This window comes from Apium graveolens, chromosome 8 (assembly GCF_009905375.1).
Source record: "Apium graveolens cultivar Ventura chromosome 8, ASM990537v1, whole genome shotgun sequence".
In the NCBI taxonomy this organism is placed as follows: domain Eukaryota; kingdom Viridiplantae; phylum Streptophyta; class Magnoliopsida; order Apiales; family Apiaceae; genus Apium; species Apium graveolens.
In genome coordinates this window covers 260,731,904-260,754,618 of record NC_133654.1, presented here as the reverse complement: position 1 = coordinate 260,754,618, position 22,715 = coordinate 260,731,904, and the positions used below count along the sequence as shown (strand labels likewise).

General features: G+C 40.3%; 2 protein-coding genes across 2 annotated transcripts; both read left to right on the top strand.

Annotated features, from left to right (window-relative positions):
- The first annotated feature begins 5,678 nt into the window (after positions 1 to 5,678).
- LOC141680785 (uncharacterized) lies at positions 5,679 to 7,490 on the top strand. Its single transcript, XM_074486910.1, has one exon. It carries the CDS (start codon positions 5,679 to 5,681, stop codon positions 7,488 to 7,490), a length of 1,812 nt encoding a protein of 603 aa, XP_074343011.1.
- A 13,789-nt stretch (positions 7,491 to 21,279) lies between these two features.
- Positions 21,280 to 22,084, top strand: LOC141680784 (uncharacterized). The gene is made up of 2 exons (XM_074486909.1): positions 21,280 to 21,774; positions 22,070 to 22,084. The coding sequence occupies exons 1-2, from the start codon at positions 21,280 to 21,282 to the stop codon at positions 22,082 to 22,084; spliced, it is 510 nt and encodes a 169-aa protein (XP_074343010.1).
- The last annotated feature ends 631 nt before the right edge of the window (positions 22,085 to 22,715 follow it).

The following is a 22,715-nucleotide window of genomic DNA, read 5'->3' as shown; positions in this document are numbered from 1 at the left end:
ACACATCATTGTAAGGCATGAGAAAGTACTGCCCTTTCTTCGCATCCTTAAATTGTGCAGCGAGTGCACGTGATCTCTGTAGTGCGGTGCCACATCTGATGGCACCAATGATGCTGGGATCTACAAACCTTATCATGTTGGTCATCTTCTGTTTTTTGACATGCTCATTTAAGGAGCTACATATAAAATTTACAGTAGTTAGTAAATATTGTGAGTTTAATCACGGGACAATATATGAAAAAAAAGTTAATGAAAAAACTTACTGAATAAAGAGGTAAATGACAGACCCCGATATTTCACCTCCAGTGCAAACTGCATAAAAATCTGATAAGTAGATGACATGCTTCTTTGTAGAGCCAAATGATTCTTTGCATAGCGTAAAAGAAATCGTCTCTCTATGAGCCAAGGCAACCTTTGCCCATGTCCACAAACGATTGAGTGCAGATGGGTAATTTGCACCCATCTCAACAGTAAGCTCTGGTTCAACATGTTTAAGTACTTTATATGTCTTCTTTATTTTCTTGATCTTGGATTTCTGCAGAAAAGGCACGTGAAAAATATTAGGAAAAAACATACTAAAAAAATCATACTGATAAAACAACATTCTCACCTTTGGAGCCGCCAAAACATTGGAAGCGGTATTTGTTCCTGCCACTATCAAATTTCTCGGCCATGCGATAAAAGTTCCTATAGCTTGTTCCACAGTTAGAATTTCATCACCGATAGGAAAGGGAATCCTAGCATCACCTTGAATGACTTCAGTGATTGAGACTCTTGCATTCTCTTCTCCCAGTCATACACCATGGATTGTCTGCCTCCTCCATCGAGATTGATTACTTCATCAATCGTCGTACAAGCAACAATGTTGTTGAGCGATCCAACAGCCAATTTGCAAATATAAGTATCTATAGCATTCACTTTCACTTCCTCAGAAGTCTTCTTCTCAACAACAGTATTACATCTTTCATCCTCACGAGCTGGCTTCCCAGCCTCCTTAAGTTCCTCCCCAAAATCAACAAATAAATTATCAATCATTTCGATTTTCTGAACACCTCCCTCCACTTGAAGTGGAAATAACTTCCTTGCAGTTCGAGGTGTATCCTTATTCTTGACACCAATATCCACTGCAACCCCGCCGTCAGAGTGATAGTTTGCTTGTTGAGAAGTGTGTTTTGGAGTAGCATCTTGTTCTACGGGCTTCTTCAATATATCTACCCTGAGTTTTTCCATTTCTGCAGCCCAAAAGGCATCTCTCTCTTTAATAATCCGCGGAGTCTCCTCCGCCATAAACCTTTTAATCCCTTCATGTATTTTTTCATCCATTGTCCTAGCTTTCTTCTGCCTTGGAAGATCAAAGTAAATTGACTGCTTTACATGAACTCCTTGTCCACGGACCCTTCCTCCATGCTCAGGCTTCCCAAGCGCAAGTGTTAAGACATCATCAACACCTTCCACTTTCAGTTTTCCTTCCTTAACCTCTGCTTTCAGCTTTCCCTGCAACATTTAGAGGACTTTAATTATTATCACAGTCTGAGCTTTAGATTCTAAGTTCGGTAGGAGTTTAGGGTAAAAGGTTTAAAACAAAGCATGAGATAATGAATATTTTGAAGTAGAATACAAATCAATAACTTACAATTTCTTCAGCTTTTTTCCGGACATCATCACTTAAATAGTTACCATCTTCGTCCTGCCTTGCTAGGACCCAGGTTGATGAACGATCTACTTCCTCTTCATCTGGATGTGATTGATACTAAATTCACATGTAGATGGTGAGCTTAGAAATAGTATAAACATGTGTGGAAAATTATTGTGTATTCGAAAAGTAAGAATGTCGTGTCACTATTACTCACCCATTCATTCTCGAGATTGGCATAACCTTTTCGAGCCATGCGATGTGGATAAACACTTAACTTTCTTCTTTGTACTGCTTCATCATGACATATCTTAATAAAAAGCACAAGAAGGTTTATAATATAATTAGTAAGTAACTATATCCCAATCCTTAGTTTGATAAACAAAAAATATGAGCCAATGCTAACTAGAAACATACCAGAAACTCAGATGATGTGCGTTCAGCAACAAAAATGTCCCAATGAGATTTTTCTATGAAAGAAAAATCTGCAGGCGGATAGGCCAATAATTGAGGTTGATCCCGATAAGGAAGAATGTAATGTGTGGTCAACCGACTTTTGAACTCCCTCCATTTTTGACCTGCAGAACGTAAAACCAACTTCTTGTCCGATGGAGGTAAAACAAAAGCCATCTGCATACATAAGAAATTAAAAGAATTATAAGAAACAAGTAATAAAATGAACTTATAGCAGACAAAGTCAATGAACTTAATAAGTTTATTTTGGCCTACCAGCACACAATCCCAAATCTTTGTCTTTGTCTCTTCAGGAACACATTTCCAATTATCATGCCATATTGGCGATTTGGTTCTTGCCAATACCCCAATATAGGATTGCATCTCTGCCGCTTCAGGACCAAACGGCTCTCCTTTGTTGTTAAAAGACACGTTAAGTTTGTTCCCCATTATCTTACATCGCACAATTCGATGCATCGTGACACAGCCTCTCTTGAGTAGTTTTAGACCTTGAGTATTGTTCGACTTTGTAACAGCTACTTTTCCTCGCTTCCTTTTTTGAGAAATTTTTTTCTGTAAGCCTTCAGATATAGGCTTCTTCTTCACTGATTTTGGGGAAGAAGTTGAAATGTAGGAGTCCTACTAAGGGTCTGGTTGTTTAAGGACCTCGTCTTTCTCAAAGCCCTGATCACATTCATGGTACAGGGATGGGATATAGATCAGTTGATCTTTTTTAACGGTTTCTTCTTCGACTCTATTCTCGGTGACCTTCTTATGTTCGACTCTATCGTCTTTGACTTGCTTTTCTTTTTCGGAGTAGCCATGATCTATACAGCACATAAAGAGCAGCATATAAGACAGAGGCTACAAACGAAACAAGAAGAACTATACAATTCACATATATGAACCACAAAAAGCTACGATGCAATTAACAACTATGAGCTACAAGAAGAACTATACCATATATATAAACATAAATCTATATTTATAGCACAAAAACATTAACATAATACTATAATGACTAGAATCATAGAAAAAACATAGATGTAATCGCATAATGGACTTGAGAATCAGATAAAAAGCATTATCATAGAAACCCAACTAATAAGGTTAATCAACTAATCAACTAATCAAAATACATATAAAATAATCGCATACCACATACATATAAAATAATCCAAATTGATTTTGCTAAGACCACATACATATAATCGGAGGAAACCCGAACAATCAAATAAGCAAAATCAATATAAACAATCAGTTTCATCCCAGACCACATACATATAAAATAATCGCATATCACAAACATATAAAATCATCCTAATTGATTTTGCTAAGACCACATACATGCATGTAAAGATTCATCACAAAAAATCAATATAATTTAAAGAAACCCCCCAAACTCATATACTAGAAAAGTCCCCAAACTCATATACTAGAAAAGCCCCCAAACTCATATACCAGAAAAACCCTAAAAAAACCCTAAAAAATCCTAAAAAAAAACCCAACACCGTGGATTCTAGGGTTGTAGAAGAAAATACCTGCTCGGAATCAGAAATCGCTGCTTGGTGTCGGGTAATCGTTGCTCTGTGTTGGGTAATCGGTGCTCAGTTGAGTTGGGTGCTCTGTGTTAGAGAAATGAAATGTGTCAAGTAAACACCGCGAAGTTAAGGTGGGAGAGAAATTTGGGAATGGGGGGAAATGAAAAATCAAATGGATGGTAGAGATTTGATTTGTTTTCTAATCTAACGGTGGGTAATATAATTTGTTATAATATAATTGCTATAAAATGTAAAAATACAATTCAAATAATCAATTGTTAGAAGTACTACTTAACAACTGTTCGGTTTATTTTCGGTATTTTGGATCGTTAAATGTTCCGGGTTTTTGTCGAATATGGGTTTTTTTTAGGTTTTTTGGATCGTTAAATCTTCCGGATTTTTGGTGAATATGGGTTTTTTTTAATATTTTGGATCATTAAATGTTACGGATTTTTATTGATTATGGGTATATTCTCGGTATTTTGGATCCTTAACCGCGGATATATTTAGATCTCGCAAATCCTAAACCGAGTCCTCGATTCATATACCGGATGAATCGAGTCAGTTTTTTAACCCGGACATCACAGAAACCCGAACCACGAATCTGTAGGGTTTAACCGCGGATCTATATTTAGATCTCGCAAATCTTAAACCGAGTCCTCGATTCATATACCGGATGAATCGAGTTAGTTTTTTAACCCGGACATCACAGAAACCTGAACCACGAATCTGCAGGATTTAACCGCGGATCTATATTTAGATCTCGCAAATCCTAAACCGAGTCCTCGATTCATATACCGGATGAATCGAGTCGGTTTTTTAACCCGGACATCACAGAAACCCGAACCACGAATCTGCAGGATTTAACCGCGAATCTATATTTAGATCTCGCAAATCCTAAACCGAGTCCTCAATTCATATACCGGATGAATCGAGTCGGTTTTTTAACCCGGACATCACAAAAACCCGAACCACGAATCTGCAGGATTTAACCACGGATCTATATTTAGATCTCGCAAATCCTAAACCGAGTCCTCGATTTATATACTGGATGAATCGAGTCGGCTTTTTAACCCGGACATCACAGAAACCCGAACCACGAATCTGCAGGATTTAACCGCGGATCTATATTTAGATCTCGCAAATCCTAAACCGAGTCCTTGATTCATATACCGGATGAATCGAGTCAGTTTTTTTAACCCGGACATCACAGAAACCCGAACCACGAATCTGCAGGATTTAACCGCGGATCTATATTTAGATCTCGCAAATCCTAAACCGAGTCCTCGATTCATATACCGGATGAATCGAGTCGGCTTTTTAACCCGGACATCACAGAAAGCCGAACAAAAAAACCCGGAAATCACATAAACCCGAACTAAAAAATAATATAACATCACAATCATTGAGCTTTAATTATGCCGGACCAACTGCAAAATAATTGAGTCAAATTAGGTCGTTCACTCACTTCTCATCTATATCCTCACTCTCTCACTCTCTCACTCTCTCCATACGGCGGCCTCGTATCTTTGATTTTCTCATCTCCGTTAGGTAATTCAACCTCCATTGTTTCTTTGGATCTGTTAACTCAACTTGAAGCTCGACTCATCTAGCTCTTGTTTTATTTTTGTTGAATTTTTAGCTTAATTTCTGCTTAATTTGTAGTTGTTTAATTTGTGCTCACTGCTCACCCGTACTCTGTTTACTTTACTGTTTACTGGTAGGATTTCTACTTCTGTTTAATTTGGTGTTTAATGGTATAATTTGTTGTTTATTTGCAGTTGGTGTTTAATGGTATAATTGCTGTTTTAATTTGAGTTTAACTTGATGCTCGACTCATCTAGCTCTTGTTTTATTTTTGTTGATTTTTTAGTTTAATTTGTGCTTAATCTGTAGTTGTTTAATTTGTGCCTAATCTCTAGTTGTTTAATTTGTGCTCACATGTACTCTGTTAAATTTGGTGTTTAATAGTTGAAGATATAGTCTAATGGTACTATGTTCTATTTTTGACGGCTTACATTTTTCTTTTTTCAGTTTGTTTGTATCAAAAGATGGATAGATCATGGTTAACAGCTGATAGAAGAACAAAAGAGTTTAAAAAAGGAGTGGAGGATTTACTGATGTTTGCCTTTGAGAATGGTTATAATGAAGGAAAAATAAGTTTTCCATGCTTAAAGTGCGCACACAACAAATCTTGGAATGCTCGGACTGTTAAAAACCACCTTTTTCAATATGGCATAGATGAAACTTATACACACTGGATATGGCACGGGGAGGCAAATTCTGCAGAAAGTTCTCTACCGGATGAAAGCGGCTCATCTATATCTTTAAACCAGGCCTACATAGGAATGGGTGAAGCTGACGAAGATGATGATGATTTTTCCTCCGATTCTTCAGATTTCGTGAATCATGTCAAAGGTGAGCATGCACCTCTCTATCCTGGTTGTGAGAATTACACTAAGATGAAAGCGTTGGTTAAGTTATTCAACTTGAAGGTGAAACATGGTATGTCTGATTCATGTTTTTCTGATGTTCTATTGTTGATTGGGGATTTGCTTCCGGAAGGCAACAATATCCCTTCTTCTTTCAGTGAAGCAAAGAAAACCTTATGTGCATTAGAAATGGGGTATGAGAAGATACACGCATGCCCGAATAATTGTCTCTTATATCGTGGCCAAATAAATGAAGACGAGACAACTTGTCGGATGTGTAAGGCCTCTAGATGGGAATTGAATAAGAAAGGAGAAGAACAGGAAGGAGTCCCTGCCAAGGTTTTATGGTATTTCCCGTTGATACCAAGAATAAGAAATTTGTTCAACACACCCCAAATTACAAAGGACATGACTTGGCATGACACCGAGCGACAAAAGGATGGTAAAATGAGGCATCCGGCTGACTCGGAAACATGGAAGGATGTTGATAAAGAGTGGCCTGATTTTGCATCGGATAGTAGGAACCTTCGGTTAGCTTTATCCTCTGACGGTTTTAATCCTTTTCGTGGAAACCGTACTGATTATTCTAGTTGGCCGGTTTTGCTATCAATTTATAACCTTCCACCTTGGCTCTGTATGAAAAGAAGGTATATTATGCTCTGCTTGTTAATATCAGGACCAACGGAGCCTGGAAATGATATCGACGTGTTCCTTCAACCGCTTATAGAAGATCTGCAACAGTTGTGGCTCGGGAAACAAGTGTATGACGCATATAAACGAGATTCTTTCTTACTTAGGGGTATATTATTATGGACAATAAGTTATTATCCGGCCTTAGGAAACTTGTCAGGAAACGTAATTAAAGGGTATAATGCTTGTACTGTCTGTGTTGATAACACAAAGGCTACTAGGCTCGTTCATTATCGAAAGACGGTGGTTATGAGGCATAGGAGGTGGCTGCCCCGTCATCATCCGTATAGAAAGCAGAAAACAGCTTTTGATAACACTGTAGAGAAGGATGTTGCTCCTATTCCATTAACTGGTGTGCAGGTTTTTGGACGAGTACAACATTTAAGGGACCATGTCTTTGGTAAGACACAACGCCAACCTCGATGGAAGAAAGGTGAAGCTCGACCAGTTTGGAAGAAGGTTTCTATATTCTTCCAACTTGAGTATTGGAAGTTTTTGCCGGTTAGGCATGTTCTCGATGTGATGCACATCGAGAAAAATATATGTGAAGCTTTACTCGGAACTTTGCTAAATATTCCTGGAAAGACAAAAGATAGGGAGTATGTCCGTCTTGATATGGCTGATATGGGAATAAGAACGGAGCTGAGGCCAAAAACTCCCGGCAAGAAAGAGAAGGTACCTTTGGCTTCATGGAACTTATCAAATGCAGAAAAGAAGGTAGTTTGCTCATCCTTTCTTTAAATGAAGTTACCAGATGGATTTTGTTCAAATATTAATAATCTTGTAAATATGGAAAAACTTCGGCTTGGTGGAATGAAATCTCATGATTGCCACACGATATTGCATCATCTACTTCCAATTTCAATTCGGTCAGTACTGCAAAAACAAGTCAGGTGCGCAATAATAAGGCTTTGCCTATTTTTCAAGGCAATTTGCAGTAAAGTCATCGATGTAGATAAATTGGAAAAAATGCAAATTGAGTTGGTGGAAACATTATGCCAGCTAGAAAAACATTTTCCCCCTTCGTTCTTTGATGCGATGATCCATCTCTCAGTTCATCTTGTGAGAGAGGTTAAGCTTTGCGGGCCAATCTTTCTTCGTTGGATGTATCCTTTCGAGAGATATATGAAGGGGTTTAAGGGATATGTACGAAACCCTGCTCATCCCGAAGGCTGTATTGCAGAGGCATATATTGTCGAGGAGGCCGTTGAATGTTTGGTCAATTTTGATGAAGCAACCATAGGTTTACCAGAAAATGTTAGGCATGAGCAAAATGGAATAAGCAGACCTTTATCCGGTGCCACAATCATAAAGCTGAGCAAAGAGGACTTGCAGCTTGCACATTTATGTTTCCTACAAAATAGCAATGACATCAGGCCATATTTTGAGTAAGTTACGTACTAAAGTGTGTGTGTATTTTGTTATTTATTTATTTTCTGCCTTTTCATAATTCAAAAATTGACCAATTTATTTTTCTTGTAGTGAACATATGGCATCTTTGATGGTAAGATACCCGCAGCATTAAAATGACCAAGTGTGGCTAAAGAACAAGCAAAATGATCAATTCGCCGAATGGTTCAAGAAAAAGGTAAGATTTCTATTAGTCTATTTATTACTTTATCATGTCATCCTAATTAAAAATGCAAGTGACAACTAAATTAAAACACAGACCTAGAAGGAGAACATCGAGCTAAATTAAATAAATTTTTAACGTAATTGTATCTCATCACCTATGGTATTATGTTCATTTACTTTAAAAGTAGCTTATATATAAGTACCCAGTGAAACTTCATATTATAATTATATTATAATTACTATAAATTAGTATATTTTTTTGACAGATTGTAACAGAATTGCTCCAAGAAGATAATACCAAAGGTGATGAGATAAGGTGGATTGCAGAAGGGCCTAACAAGAATGTTCCTACATTCAGCGGTTATAGAATTAACGGTGTTAGTTATAGCACCAAGGACCGCGATGATATTCGACAAGTTCAGTGTAGTGGTGTCTCTGTTGTTGCAGATACTTTGATGCTTGTTGAAAAAGATAAAACTGTTGAACAAACTGCACACACCTATTATGTAGTTATAACAAGTATATGGGAGTTAGACTATAATAATTTCAGGGTCCCTATATTTCATTGTAATTGGGTAGATATTAACAAAGGGGTTAAGGTTGATGACTTGGGATTTATATTGGTTAATTTGAACAAATTAGGATTTGTAAATGATCCATTCGTGCTAGGAAAACATGTTAAGCAAGTTTGCTACATTGATGATCCTTTTGAGAAATTTTGGTCTGTGGTGCTAAAGCTACCAGAAAAGAACTTTCATGACCACTGTGATGAGGAAAATGATGGCTCTGTAGAAGTAGAACGTGAGAATGACCTGGATTTGCCCATTTTCCCTAATGTTGATGAACATGACGACGAAAACACTAGTTATATACGAGAGGAAGGAGAATGGATTCAGCTTCCATGATGGTAACATATATAATTTTTTATACAGCTTTCACTCCATGTACTGCTGACCCGTCTTTTTCTTATAGGTGAAACCCAGATTATCTACATGTACTTCTGGTCAACCCATTGATGAGATTACTTTTGTCGTGGTAAAATCATCATCTAGTTAACATTGACTTCTCTTGTTATAATAGATGATGATTTTATCATAGCAAAAATAATCTTTTGGCGGATAAACACAGATGAATATTATGGCAAGCTTGGGAAAAGGAGTCCGGCCGGAGATATGTTTATTACTGCAGATGATACAATTTTACAATTTATGGTATCAAACTTGTAGAAATTAAGGTTAATGTTCTGTTTTCTATTTATGCAGAGTTACCAGCGTCAAGCATAAAACAAGGCCTTCAAAACTGTGGCTAAACAGCATGCATGTTAGTGGCAACGGCAAGGCACAAGAACTGTCTACTCATTTTCATTGTAACATTCACTACTGATTGTAGAACTCTTTGCGTCAACAGCTTTGGCACATTTTAATTTCATTTGTTTCGTGTGCGATTGGACTTATTACTCAATTTATTGAAGTATGTGGTTGACCTATTTTACGAACAATTGGTATAATTTCTAGTCTCTTAGAATTGGTTTACAGTTTTAATTTAACATTTCTAGTTTAATATTGGTTGTTTGGTTGATTTATGGACTGCTGGTTTTGGTTTGGTATGTTATTGTGTGGTACTGTGTACCTGGAATGTAATGTAATACAAGTCAATTTTTTTTCTATCTTCATTAAACAGACAACGGTTTTTATGAAAATATCCAAAACCGTCTTTTAAACATGAAATTCAACCAACTATATTTTAAACTGTTGTATGAAGCACACTATTTCACACTATCAATAACCATTGTCTATGAACTATGCATTGGATAATGGTATTTAGATTGTGTTATCTGATGTTCATTACAACACCAGTTATCATAAACAGTTGTCTAACTTGTACAACCTTTTTGCCAAACACTGTTGTGTTAAGGTAAAATAAATTTAAGTTCATACAATATCTATCAACCATTGTCGTAAAGGGTTCTAAACAATACCCCGGGAAAGAACTGTTGTCTAAGTAGATGAAAGCATGCACCTTAGACAACAGTTTGTAAAATCATCAGTAACTATTGTTAGAAGAAACGCAGGACAACAGTTTTTTAAGAGCCAACAATTCACCGTGGTTTAATTTTTCTGGATGACGGTTTTATTTTGTACCGTCGTCTAATGACTGTTGTGTGATTGCAAATTTCTTGTAGTGTATTTTAGAGATGTTTAATCACATAAAATAGATTATAATACGTATGTTTATGATAATTTCTAATCCTGTAATTGTAATTAGTAGTTTAAATGTTCATATACATAAAATTTATTGTAATCCTAAAAAAAAGTTTTCTTTACATATTCTATATAATTTTTTTAAAAAAGACCCCTTAAATATTTTCGCACTAGGCCTTAAACTTCTCAAGAATGGCCCTATCGTTGAATAAAATGATTTTGTAAGTCATTTATTAGATATTGTACAAAGGGTGTAACTCTGACTGGACCACTTCGCGAGTAGTTAGAGGCCGAACTGGTTAGACTGAGTTCATTTCTATTCGAGCTCATATGCAAGTCGATTTGAGTATGCCTAGACTTGATTAAAACTCGACACGAACTACGAGAACTCGATCATTTTGAGCTTTTTTAAAACTTATATATAAATATTTTTTCAAATTTCTTTTTATTATTTTTAAATCAAATTTTAATTAAACTTTAATAGTTCTTTTTATCCTTTTAAGTGATGAGCTCGTGAGCCAACTCTGCTCAACTCATTTAAACCCAACTCGTTTAGCTTACGGATATACTAGACTCGGCAAGCTCGTCTATTAAATAAAAAAACCAAAATAAACCAAACATCTCCAATATATCCCGTATAGAGCAGGATCTGGGAAGGGTATGATGTACGTATCCTTCCCCTCATTCAAGAATGAAGAGGGTGTTACCCGAAAGTCCCCCGACCTGTGTATGAAAATGTGAAAATAATAAATATAAATATACAAAAATTTGTAAAGTAGTCAAGAAAATACCTTAGCATATGGTTTTATTCACGTGAGACTTACCTTTGTCACAATCACATCAAATGTGTTGAAAGAATTTGTTGGGTATAATTAATAATATGCGCAATAAAGGGACAATTATATAATCAGGATTTAAGCAAGAACATGCAATAAATTAAATAACGAAACAAAACACGAAGGCGGAAATAACTAGATATGATCATTAACTGAATTGATAAAGAAAGAATAGAACACTTAGCTCTAACAGAAGTTTTATCAAATCTGTAATCTGAAAGAACTATCAACAGCTGAGGTGCCTAACCTTCGATAAGCCTAGACTGTTCTTGAAGAGATTATTGCCCCACTTGCGCTATGTTGGGTTGTAGTAATATCACTTCTAGGATACAACAACACAGAGTACTTCGTCCACAGATACGTAGCACTCAACAGTGACCCGTATCTTAGTTCGCGCAGAAAACCTATGCCATAATCTGTATGTTACAGAGGAGAAAAAAAGAGAGAAATTAGCAGCTAGGATTTCACAACTCTGTGTGATCAGTATATACTCTTCCAAACATTTTACTTTTGTGTATAATACAAAATAAAATGTAACTGACGATATTCATTATTCAAAATAAATATTCTGACTTAATCTGCATTTAATAGAATATATCTCAAAATCGGAAACATAACAGTCAGCCCATCAGTATTTACCAAAGCAAATCCTAATCCAGCCCATCAGGATTTATCAGCCTCGGCAAATCCTTACTAGGCATCAGGATTTGTCAGCCTCGGCAAATCCTGATCAAGAGTCAGTATTTATTCCAGCAAATCATAGTTTATAATTTTTGAACAGCAAATACTGATATTCCCTGTTATAGAGATTCAATATTCATATTAAAGCATTATAATAAGTCATTAAATATTTTAATTAAACAAACAGTAAAATTCCTCACCCAAGTTGCCTTGTGTATGTGAGACCCCGAGACATTCGCCCAAATCACCCTTCGACCCGACCCGAGTCGTGGCGTGGAGTGGCGTGGCGTGGCGGCGGTGGTGCGTGCGCGAGGCACACAATAACACCATGCACATCCACATGCCTTAGTAGGTGTAAATTACTCTTGCACATGATGCTATATAAAGCACACAACCCATCTCTACCTTATCATTTTGGGACAAACCCACACACCCCATTTCAAACTACTAACTTCACCTCAAATTCTATATGAATTCCATTAAGAAAACTTAGATCCAAACATGAAAGTTTAAGTTCTCATATCAAGGATCCACCTCCAATAATTAGTTTTAGAAAATTACATCAAGAACATGTCTAAAATAAGTCTTAGACTTTCCATTTTCTAACAAAACTAATCTCTACTCAGTCAAATTTTCCAAAGCATAGAATGCAAACAACTATCGAAACCCACCATTATAACTTCTTATACACTAGCATTAACATAAAAAATGGAGCATTTGATTCTTGTACACAAAATATAGTGTATAAATCTTCGAACCCAAACTCAAAAATTGGAAATTCTTATATCTTTAAAAATTTTACTATCAAATACCATCACTAATTCTGACCCAATACCAATATATCGGATACTACAACTATTTCTAACCCAATACCAATATAATTGGACATCGACAAACAAATTCAATAACAAAAAATTATACACATTTTATGATGATAACTATTTTTTACTTTTATAACCGCCCAATGATGAAGATGATGACAAGAAGAAGGTCTTTTTGGTCTCGATCTAATATACCATCATCAAGCCCAAGTTCTAAATGTTTGGGCGAAACCCTCCTTTGGCTTTCTTACTCAATCCTGCGTCGCGAGCACTTTGGATGGATAGTTATGTAAAACTGTCCCCTGTAAATATTTTGATTGATATACTATTGTATATGGAAATTGATGCAGATGTAAGGAATCGACGATTGCATGGATGGGAAAGAAATTGGTAACCGTCAGAGAGAATTGCAAAACCGATGCTTACTTGAAAATAAAACCACTTTTTAGATCTATCTATTGAACAAGTCGAACAAATTTAAACTCATTTAACTTAGACGAGAGGCTTGTCTTTTATAAAAATATCCAAATTAAACTCGTTTATGGAATAACCCTCTCGACTCGAATTACACCACATTAATTACGTGTAATTCAAATTTCGATGTTATGCACTTTATCAGGACACCATTTATAGTTAAACATCGATAAAAGAATACAAATATCATATTCACTAATCAAGATTATTCATTTATCGAGGTCAAAAATACACTATCTACATTATGTTTGGACAAAAAAAGTTATTCATTTGTTTAGATTATTTTTTTATCAAATATTTTTTTATCAATATTTTATTGTATCTTGATATAAAAAATTATGCAAATTTAGAGTTAATTTGTCTGGTTATGCAAATTGGTTATAACTAAAAACTATTCAAAGTTTTTTTTATTTTATATGAACTTTTTACTTAATTTAAATAAAATTTAAGAAAAAATAAAATATATAAATTACACTTGTATGAAGTAATCTCATAATAATCCGTTGAAAATTTAAAATTACTTTTGTATTTTAATAATTGCAAAAATAGTAATTCCGAGAAAATATGATGAAACTTTATTAATAACTGTATTTATATTATAATTATCTCATAATTGCCTAAGTAAAAAAGAGCCAACCATCCTAATTACAATTAACTTATAGTCTTAAAACCTTTCACTAATATCTTGTCAAAGAAAAACCTTTCATAAATATGAAATTTACTGATTTAACTTGTAAAAATTAATACTTCAACCCTATTTTAGGTTTTCACTTTCTCAAAAAATAGTTGTTTTGCATCTGTACAACTGTGTATATCAATATTTGTTCGTTGTTGCAGGCTTGCATACACCATTTTAGTCACACCTAACATTTCTATGCTTATTTTACTGCCAACCTATACTATACTTTAAGACACAAAGCATATATATGCAACTAGATTATAAGCTGAATAAATAGAAAATATAGTCACCTACATGCTATAAAGCTTTAAGCATATATAAACTGCAGGTGTTTATAAACCAAACATGAATGCAAGTTTACGTATCATTGCTTAATTAGATAATTAGCAATTTTATAACAGAGGGTAAACTGCAAAATTACACATGAACCGAAATGAAAATTCAATTTATATTTGTACATGAACTAGGCCACAAAGCATACAAACAACTTATTGCTAGTGGCAGGCTTTCATATGCCTATGTATTGCAATTAATTTATAGTTTCAACTCAACCTTAAAACCAGTAACATAAATTCGTTATATTTTGAAATATTTGTGTCTATCAACTTTAAGTCTCAAACACTATATTTCAACTTAATATTACCAAAAAAATTGAATCAGCACTTCATTTCAAATCAATATCAACCAAGAATGTAATTTCACAAGCAATATATATAAGGCCAACCATTCATAAGCTAGTAGTTTATTATATCGAGGTTTGATTAAGAAAACTAGAAAAAAAAGGAGCTAGGTTCAATTAAGAAATTAGCTAGAAAGCTTTCTTCAAATGTTGGAGTAAAGGGTTCTCAGACCGCTTCTAATAAGAAAATGACATGCCATTGATCAACTTGCATTCTTTAGCTTCTTCACTTCCTCTTCAAGCTCCTCCAACTTCCTCACTCTTTCTTCTAAAACTGCCATTTTGTCTGAGCACCTAGGACGTGCAATCTGAGAAGAACTAGTTTGCTGCTGATTCTCCTAAAAATAATGCAACTACTTCAGTCTTATAAACATATAAATACAATTATGGCTTGTTTGGATAACAACATTTCATTTGAAATGCTGAATTTTAATCAAATCTGATGTTTGGATAGTTAAGAAATTTGGATTTGGATTTGACCCAATCCAAACCATTTAAAACAAAGTCCGTAGGTCAAAATTTGAAATAACATTTTTTTATGTGTCATTTGAAATTACAATCCACCAACCTTTCACTACAGCCACCCACACTATTCCTTCTCCCCTCATCTCTCTCACTTCCTCTCTCATCTCATCTCTCTCTCTCTATATATATATTCTTTGTCTATTCCATCTGTTATGCCCGCTTTCGGCCATGGGCCCTAAATAGGTCCCTGTGGGTGCACTAAATAGCTGGACTCTCGTGTGTGGGCTAGAACCATGGATTAATAAGACTTGGGCCAGCACATGTGAGTTGGGCTCGTGACATGCGAGCTGGGCTCGTGACATACGAGCTGGGCTCACGTGACCACATGCAGGCTGGGCTCACGTGATCACATGCGAGATGGGCTCATGACAAGTGAGGTGGGCTCTCATATGCGAGTTGGGCTCACATTTGCCATCTGGGCTCTCATATGCGAGCTGGACTCGGTTGTCCACACGCGAGGTGGGCTCAGATGATAGCACGCGAGGTGGGCTTAGGTGTCCACACGCGAGGTGGGCTCAGATGACTTCACGCGAGGTGGGCTTAGGTGTCCACATGCGAGGTGGGCTCAGATGACTTCACGCGAGTTGGGCTCAGATGATAGCACGCGAGGTGGGCTTAGGTGTCCGCACGCGAGGTGGGCTTAGGTGTCCACACGCGAGGTGGGCTCAGATGACTTCACGCGAGCTGGGCTCGGTTGCCCACACGCGAGCTGGGCTCGGTTGCCCACACGCGGGCTGGGCTCAGGTGCCCACACGTGGGCTGGACCCACGAGAGCACATCTTATGAAATCAAAGGTAATATTGTATTTATTGGTTAAAAAGGAAGGCGGTGCGGGCCGAGGCCGCCAGGCCGGCCCGCATTAGAGGACTTTGTGTTCGACATGGAAAGTGGCTCATAGATGACTGAGTTGCTCGTAAATTTCGGGGCCAACACGGGTTGTTGCTATAATTATGGGAAGAGATACGGAGATGCCGTGAGATTATAGGAAGCGTGTTGAGCCGGTCGAGATTTACGTGACTAATTGGCTGAAGGCCTGACTTTATCGTGGGCTTTGGCTGCACGGGTTGGAGAACCCTAACCCTAGCCTACGTGACTTGTTCCCCAAGAACTACGTGAGGCTTGATCCCTATAAATAGGGTACGTAGGCACTTGTATGAGACATGAGTCGACACTTGATAGAGAATAACAAACCCTATTCTTTCTTAAGGAGTCCACATACAAGCTCAGCCACCACCAAACAACCTTCCTCCACCCTCAAATACCGTCCTTGATCTTTGTTCCGCCCATTAACCTCCACAACATTGTTATACGAAATTCTCCCTATAACATTTGGCGCTAGAAGGAGGGGGTCGTTCATCTTAGGGAGAAAGATGACCAAAGAAAGCAAGAAAGCGACGACACCAGGGAGCGGAGGCAAGAAGGACCCTACTTTCGAACACACGCCCCCAGAGAATCAGGCGCCACCTCCACCAATTGCAACCGTAGACGGGCAGGCTGTGATGACGTATCTCGAAGGGCTGGCCGATCAGATGAATCAGATCAACACCCGAATGTCAAAGGTAGAAAGAAGCTCGGTCCGGAACGCCAAGCGTAAGGCGCGCCGCCTCAAGGTCTCACAACGTAGCTGGAAGGGAAAAGGCCCTCAGAAGAAGCTGATCCACGATTTTGATGACGTGGCAACTGAGACCAAACAGAAGAAAGAAACATCACGTGAAAAGGAAGATATACCCCGAGGCCATGATGAGCGGGGCAGCCAGATCTCTACGAGATCGGGGCCGAAGCCAGCTTCATCTGAGGCAAGGTCAACTAGCGTGCTAGACCGAGTGGGTAGAAAACTAAGTGAGCATGACCTCAGGCTCAAATTGGAGAATTGTAAGAAGGAGAGAGAAGAGAAAGAGCCCGTGGATAAAAGAGGCTCGAAAAGGGAACGGGCAACGACCCCTCCGGAAAGACGTCAACACACCTCACCCAGGAGGGAGGAGCGACATAGACGCAGATACAATCGTGAAGAGGAGTCGCAGGACCGAGCTGGAGGAGGGGGATGCCACGAACGACCTCAGGGCTCACACCATTCGAGTAATGCGGGTGGTGACAGAGAAGGAGAAGTTGTTAGAGTAAGGGACCTGAGAAGGATCTTAGATGAGATGGAGCAAGAGAAGAGAGGGCCCCCTGCCTCGGCTGCCCCCTCTCCGTTTACGGCTGCTATCCGATCATCCCCCCTACCTCGGGTGTTTAGGCACAACCCCGACCTTCTATTCAACGGCGAAGCCGACCCGGCGGAGTACCTTATTCAATTTAACACTAAGATGGAAGTCTATCAGGTGCCGGAGATGACCCGTTGCAGACTCTTCGCGGCATCACTCAGAGGTAGTGCCCAACAATGGTTCTCCAAGTTGGGACCGGCTAGCATAAGAACGTGGAGGCAATTGGAGGACTTGTTCGTCAGATAATTTCAGTCGACCCTCCACTATTCGCCTCCTGTGGCCACGTTAGCCAACATCAAGCAAAGGGAGGGGGAGCCCTTGGCAGAATACTTTCGTCGGTTCAACGCCGAGATCCCGAAGGTGAGAGGAGCCAGTGAGGAGACCATCAAAAATTTCTTGATAGCAGGGCTGAAAGAAGGATCGAAATTTTGGAAGAGCCTCCAAGCGAGTGAGCCGAGGACCTTGGCCGAGTTCTATGAGCAAGCCGAACCCTTCAAGAGGGTAGAGAAATCGATGAGAGAGCTGAAAATCAGCGAAAGCTATCGAGACAAGAGGGACCGATCCTCAAGCCCTGACGAAAGGAGGAAGACGTATCGGCGTAGTTCGAGCCCGAAAAATTCTGCCCGTGGCAAAGAGACCACTAAAGATTCGGGAAGGCCTTATACAAGCAAATGGCAGACACATACCCCTCTGGTAGCCTCTATCGACCACATATATGCTACATATGTGGGGAAGGGGGTATTCAGGAAGGCAACTCCTCTCACAGACTACAATAAAAGAGACACTTCAAAGTATTGTGCATACCATGAGGCCACCGGACATGATACAGCTGATTGTAGACAACTAAAGGATGAGATCAAGACTTTGATTAGACAAGGGAAGCTTACGGAGTGGGTTGTCAAGGAGGTTCGAAGACACAGGACGGATTATCATACCGTCCCTCCTCCAGCCCCAGAAGACAAAGAAAGGGTCCCTCGGGCAGGTAGTATTCATATTATTCTAGGCGGGTCTCACATTGGTAGAGACAGCCGGAAGGCGATGGACAGATATGCCCGGGAAGCAAAGGACAAGCCGCTCACCAACGTCAATCATCTAAGCCAAAGGCCCCCGGAGCTCTTTGAAAGGGAGGTCGATGATATCGTGTTTAAAGAGAATGATGCAAAATGGGTGCATTACCCTCATACCGATGCCCTAGTCATAAAAATGAAGATTGGGACGGTGAATGTTCACCGAGCAATGGTGGACACCGGGAGCTCGGCTGATGTTTTGACTTATGATGCCTACAAAAAACTGGGATTATTGGATAGAGAATTAACCTCAACAGGTGGGCACCTGTACGGGTTCACGGGAGACTCGATCGGAGTGAAAGGGACAATTTGGCTCCCGGTGACCATAGGAGAGGAGCATCATGTGGCCACCCAGATCGCTATGTTTACAGTTGTAGACCAGCCTTGTGCCTACAATGTTATAGTGGGCAGACCCCTTATGAGGGCAATGAGGATGGTGACCTCGATCCATCATATGATGATAAAATTCCCAACCCCCACGGGGGTAGGCATCTTGAAGAGCTGTCAATACGAATCCAGGGTCTGCTACAACCAGGCACTCAAAGCGGCCGAGTCAAGAAATGCCTCAAGGGAGATAGCTGAAGCAGGTGAGTGCGATGTCCCCATGGAAGAGGCAGAGGACAGGAAAAGAATACGTCCTGAGGGCCACGAGACTTGTAATTTGATTTCAATTGAGGAGTTGCCCGAGAACTACTTCGAGCACATGGGAATTCATGTGGAACCACGCCCAGGGGCCTTACTAATGGAAGCATCTCAGCCCATCATGTTGATACAAGAGGGGATTGTAGAGGAAGCAAGTGATGAAGAAGAGAACCCAGAACAAATCACTGCAAGACTTAGGAGAGGGAAGTGGGCACACAAAGAAACAACAACCACTATGGACCCATCCGATGGAATCACTCAAACTGTAACTGCAACCTCTGAACGCTTGATAAACCCGACCCAAGCTCACCAGACCGAGCTCAAGGATGCGGAAGGTTTGGCAATCACGGAAATGGAAAAAACTAGCGAGGCTCAAGCAGATTTAGACCCGAGAATGCCCCCAATGGTCGAGAGGGCCGGGGCCACAGAGGACATAATCCCGATCTTGGTAGACCCAAATGATCCCTCCAAGGTACTCAGAATAGGCTCTAACCTAAGTCCTGACTTGAGAGAGGATCTAGCCCGCTTCCTAAGGGAGAATTTGGATGTCTTTGCATGGTCACACTCCGATATGATAGGGATTGACCCAAATGTCATGTGCCACCGGCTCAACTTGGACCCGAAAAAGAAGGGGGTTAGGCAAAAGAGACGGCCGATTAGTGGAGAGAGGGCAGAGGCCCTCAGAGAAGAAGTGGATAGATTAATGGAGGCAGGACTTGTGAGAGAAGCCTTCTACCCCATGTGGCTGGCCAACCCTGTGCTTGTCAAGAAGCCCAATGGCAAGTGGAGGACATGTGTAGACTTCACCGACCTGAACAAAGCTTGCCCGAAGGACAGCTTTCCTCTACCCCGAATCGACCAGCTGGTTGATTTCACGGCTGGGCACGCGCTGCTTAGTTTTATGGATGCTTATTCGGGATATAACCAAATCCCCGTGTATGGGCCAGATCAGGAGCACACCTCCTTTATTACTGATCGGGGCCTTTACTGTTACATCGGGATGCCCTTCGGGCTCCTTAATGCGGGGGCAACCTATCAGAGGCTGGTGAATAAGATGTTCAAACATCAATCGGGGAAGATTATGGAGGCCTATGTAGACGACATACTGGTGAAATCGAAAGAAGCGAGGGATCATGTCCGCCACCTGGCAGAAATGTTCCAGATCCTAAGGGAGTACAGAATGAAGCTCAACCCCCAGAAATGTGTGTTTGGGGTTGAATCGGGGAAGTTTTTGGGATTTATTGTCAACCATAGAGGCATTGAGGCCAACCCAACCAAGATACAAGCCCTACTCGAGATGAGATCCCCTCGACGGGTGAAGGATGTTCAAAGCTTAACGGGACGAGTGGCTGCCTTAAACCGCTTCATCTCAAAATCCTCTGATAAATGCCAAGAGTTATTCAAAGCAATCAAAGGAGTGGATAGGAACTTTAAGTGGACCGAAGAATGTGAGGAAGCCTTTCAGAACATAAAAAAGCATCTCAGTAGCCCTCCAATGTTGTCCAACCCAAAGGCAGGAGAAACTTTGATCCTATACTTGGCCGTCTCTGACTTTGCAATAAGTGCAGTATTAGTCCGAGAGGAGGATGGTGTCCAGCTCCCGGTATATTATGTGAGTAAAAGGCTAGCCGATGCCGAGACTCGATACACAAGCCTCGAAAAGCTAGCATATGCTCTGATTCTGGCCTCCCGAAAACTCAGGCCCTACTTTCAGGCACATAAGATAGAAGTGCGAACCTCCTACCCCCTCAGACAAGTGATGCATAGACCAGAGTCTTCTGGTCGAATGTTGAAGTGGACGGTTGAGCTCGGCCAATTCGAGGTGGATTATAAGCCAAGGACTGCGATCAAAGGCCAAGCCCTGGCCGATTTTGTGCTAGAATTTCCCCCACATCAAGAAGTGGAGCCGGGAGCCCTTGTTGTTATACCTAGCACAGAAAAAGTTGGACTGGAGAGATAAAATAGTGCCCCATGGTGGAGCCTATATGTGGATGGTGCCTCTAACGGTGATGGAGCAGGAGCTGGAATCGAGCTAATCAGCCCAGAGGCTCACAAAATCAGACGTGCGACCCATCTGGCCTTTTATGCAACCAACAATGATGCTGAGTATGAGGCCCTGATCAACGGTCTCAAGCTAGCTTTGGAAATGAAGGTCGAGAATTTGAATGTGTTTAGTAACTCCATGATTGTGGTCTATCAGATAAATGGGGGGTATCAAGCTAAGGGGCCGAGAACAGAGCTTTACCTGAAGTGCGCACAGAGGATAATCGCAAGATTCAACGAGGTGAGGCTGGAACTAATCCCGTGTGGGCAGAATGAAGGCGCGGACGAGCTAGCTAAGCTCGACTCACGCCGCGAGAGCACTTTGCTAGGGACCGTGCCCCTTGATATACAGAGGCAACCTAGTGTGCCCGAGCACGAGGTGGGCAGCCTCAGTAATGAGCTCGGCCCCACGTGGATGACATCTATTCTAGCATACATAAGAGAAGGTTCACTTCCGGACAAAAAGAACGAGGCAAGGAGGATAAAATATAAAGCAGCCCGCTATGTGATATACGATGAGATTCTATACAGAAGAGGGTTCAGTGTTCCTCTTCTCAAATGCATACATGGGGAGGAATGCAACTACATCCTAAGGGAAGTACACGAGGGCATTTATGGCAATCACTCGGGGGGTAGCTCTCTAGCTCAAAAAATCCTCCGTCAAGGCTACTATTGGCCAACGCTAAAAAAAGACGCCTTTGAATTCTCCCGAGCTTGTGATAAGTGTCAGCGATATGCCAATTATTACAACAACCCCGTGGCCTCTCTCACATCCCTCATGAGCCCCTGGCCCTTCTCCATGTGGGGAATTGATCTGATTGGAGAACTCCCGAAGGCCAGGGGAGGTGTCAAGTATGCGGTAGTTGCGGTAGACTATTTCACTAAGTGGGCAGAGGCCGAGCCCCTAGCCACTATCACAGCGAGAAAGCTCAAGGAGTTTGTATACAGGGCTATTGTATGTCGCTATGGCATCCCTTACAAGCTGATATCTAACAATGGGAAACAATTTGATAGCAAGGAGATGCGAGAGTTTTGTGAGCAGATGGGGATTCAGAAGAGCTTTAGCGCAGTCTGCCACCCCAGAGTAACGGGCAGACAGAGGCTGTTAATAAAATCATTAAGCATACCTTAAAGGCAAAGCTTGAAGAGAAGAAAGGAGCATGGCCAGAAGAACTCGCCCAGGTCCTATGGTCTTACAACACTACACCCCGAACCACAACTGGAGAGACCCCTTTCTCTCTGGTGTATGGGTGTGAAGCTATGGTGCCCGTTGAAGTGGGAGCAGGATCTTTTCGAAGGGACAACTATGACTCAGAGGCAAACGAGGTCAATCATCGGCTCTATTTGGATATGATCGAAGAAACTCGAGAAGAGGCTCAGATCAGGATAGCGGCATATCAGCAGAGGATAGCTAGGCATTACAACAGTAAGGTTCGAGCCCGAACTTTCAAGGTGGGAGATTTGGTTCTGCGCCGGGTCATGCCAAATACCAAGGTGGTGAGTCACGGAGTCTTGGGAGCGAATTGGGAAGGCCCTTAC

What these genes read in the sequence shown, in the direction of transcription:
- LOC141680784 (XM_074486909.1), top strand. Translation starts at nt 21,280, where the DNA reads ATGAAGGTCGAGAATTTGAATGTGTTTAGTAACTCCATGATTGTGGTC.
- LOC141680785 (XM_074486910.1), top strand. Translation starts at nt 5,679, where the DNA reads ATGGATAGATCATGGTTAACAGCTGATAGAAGAACAAAAGAGTTTAAA.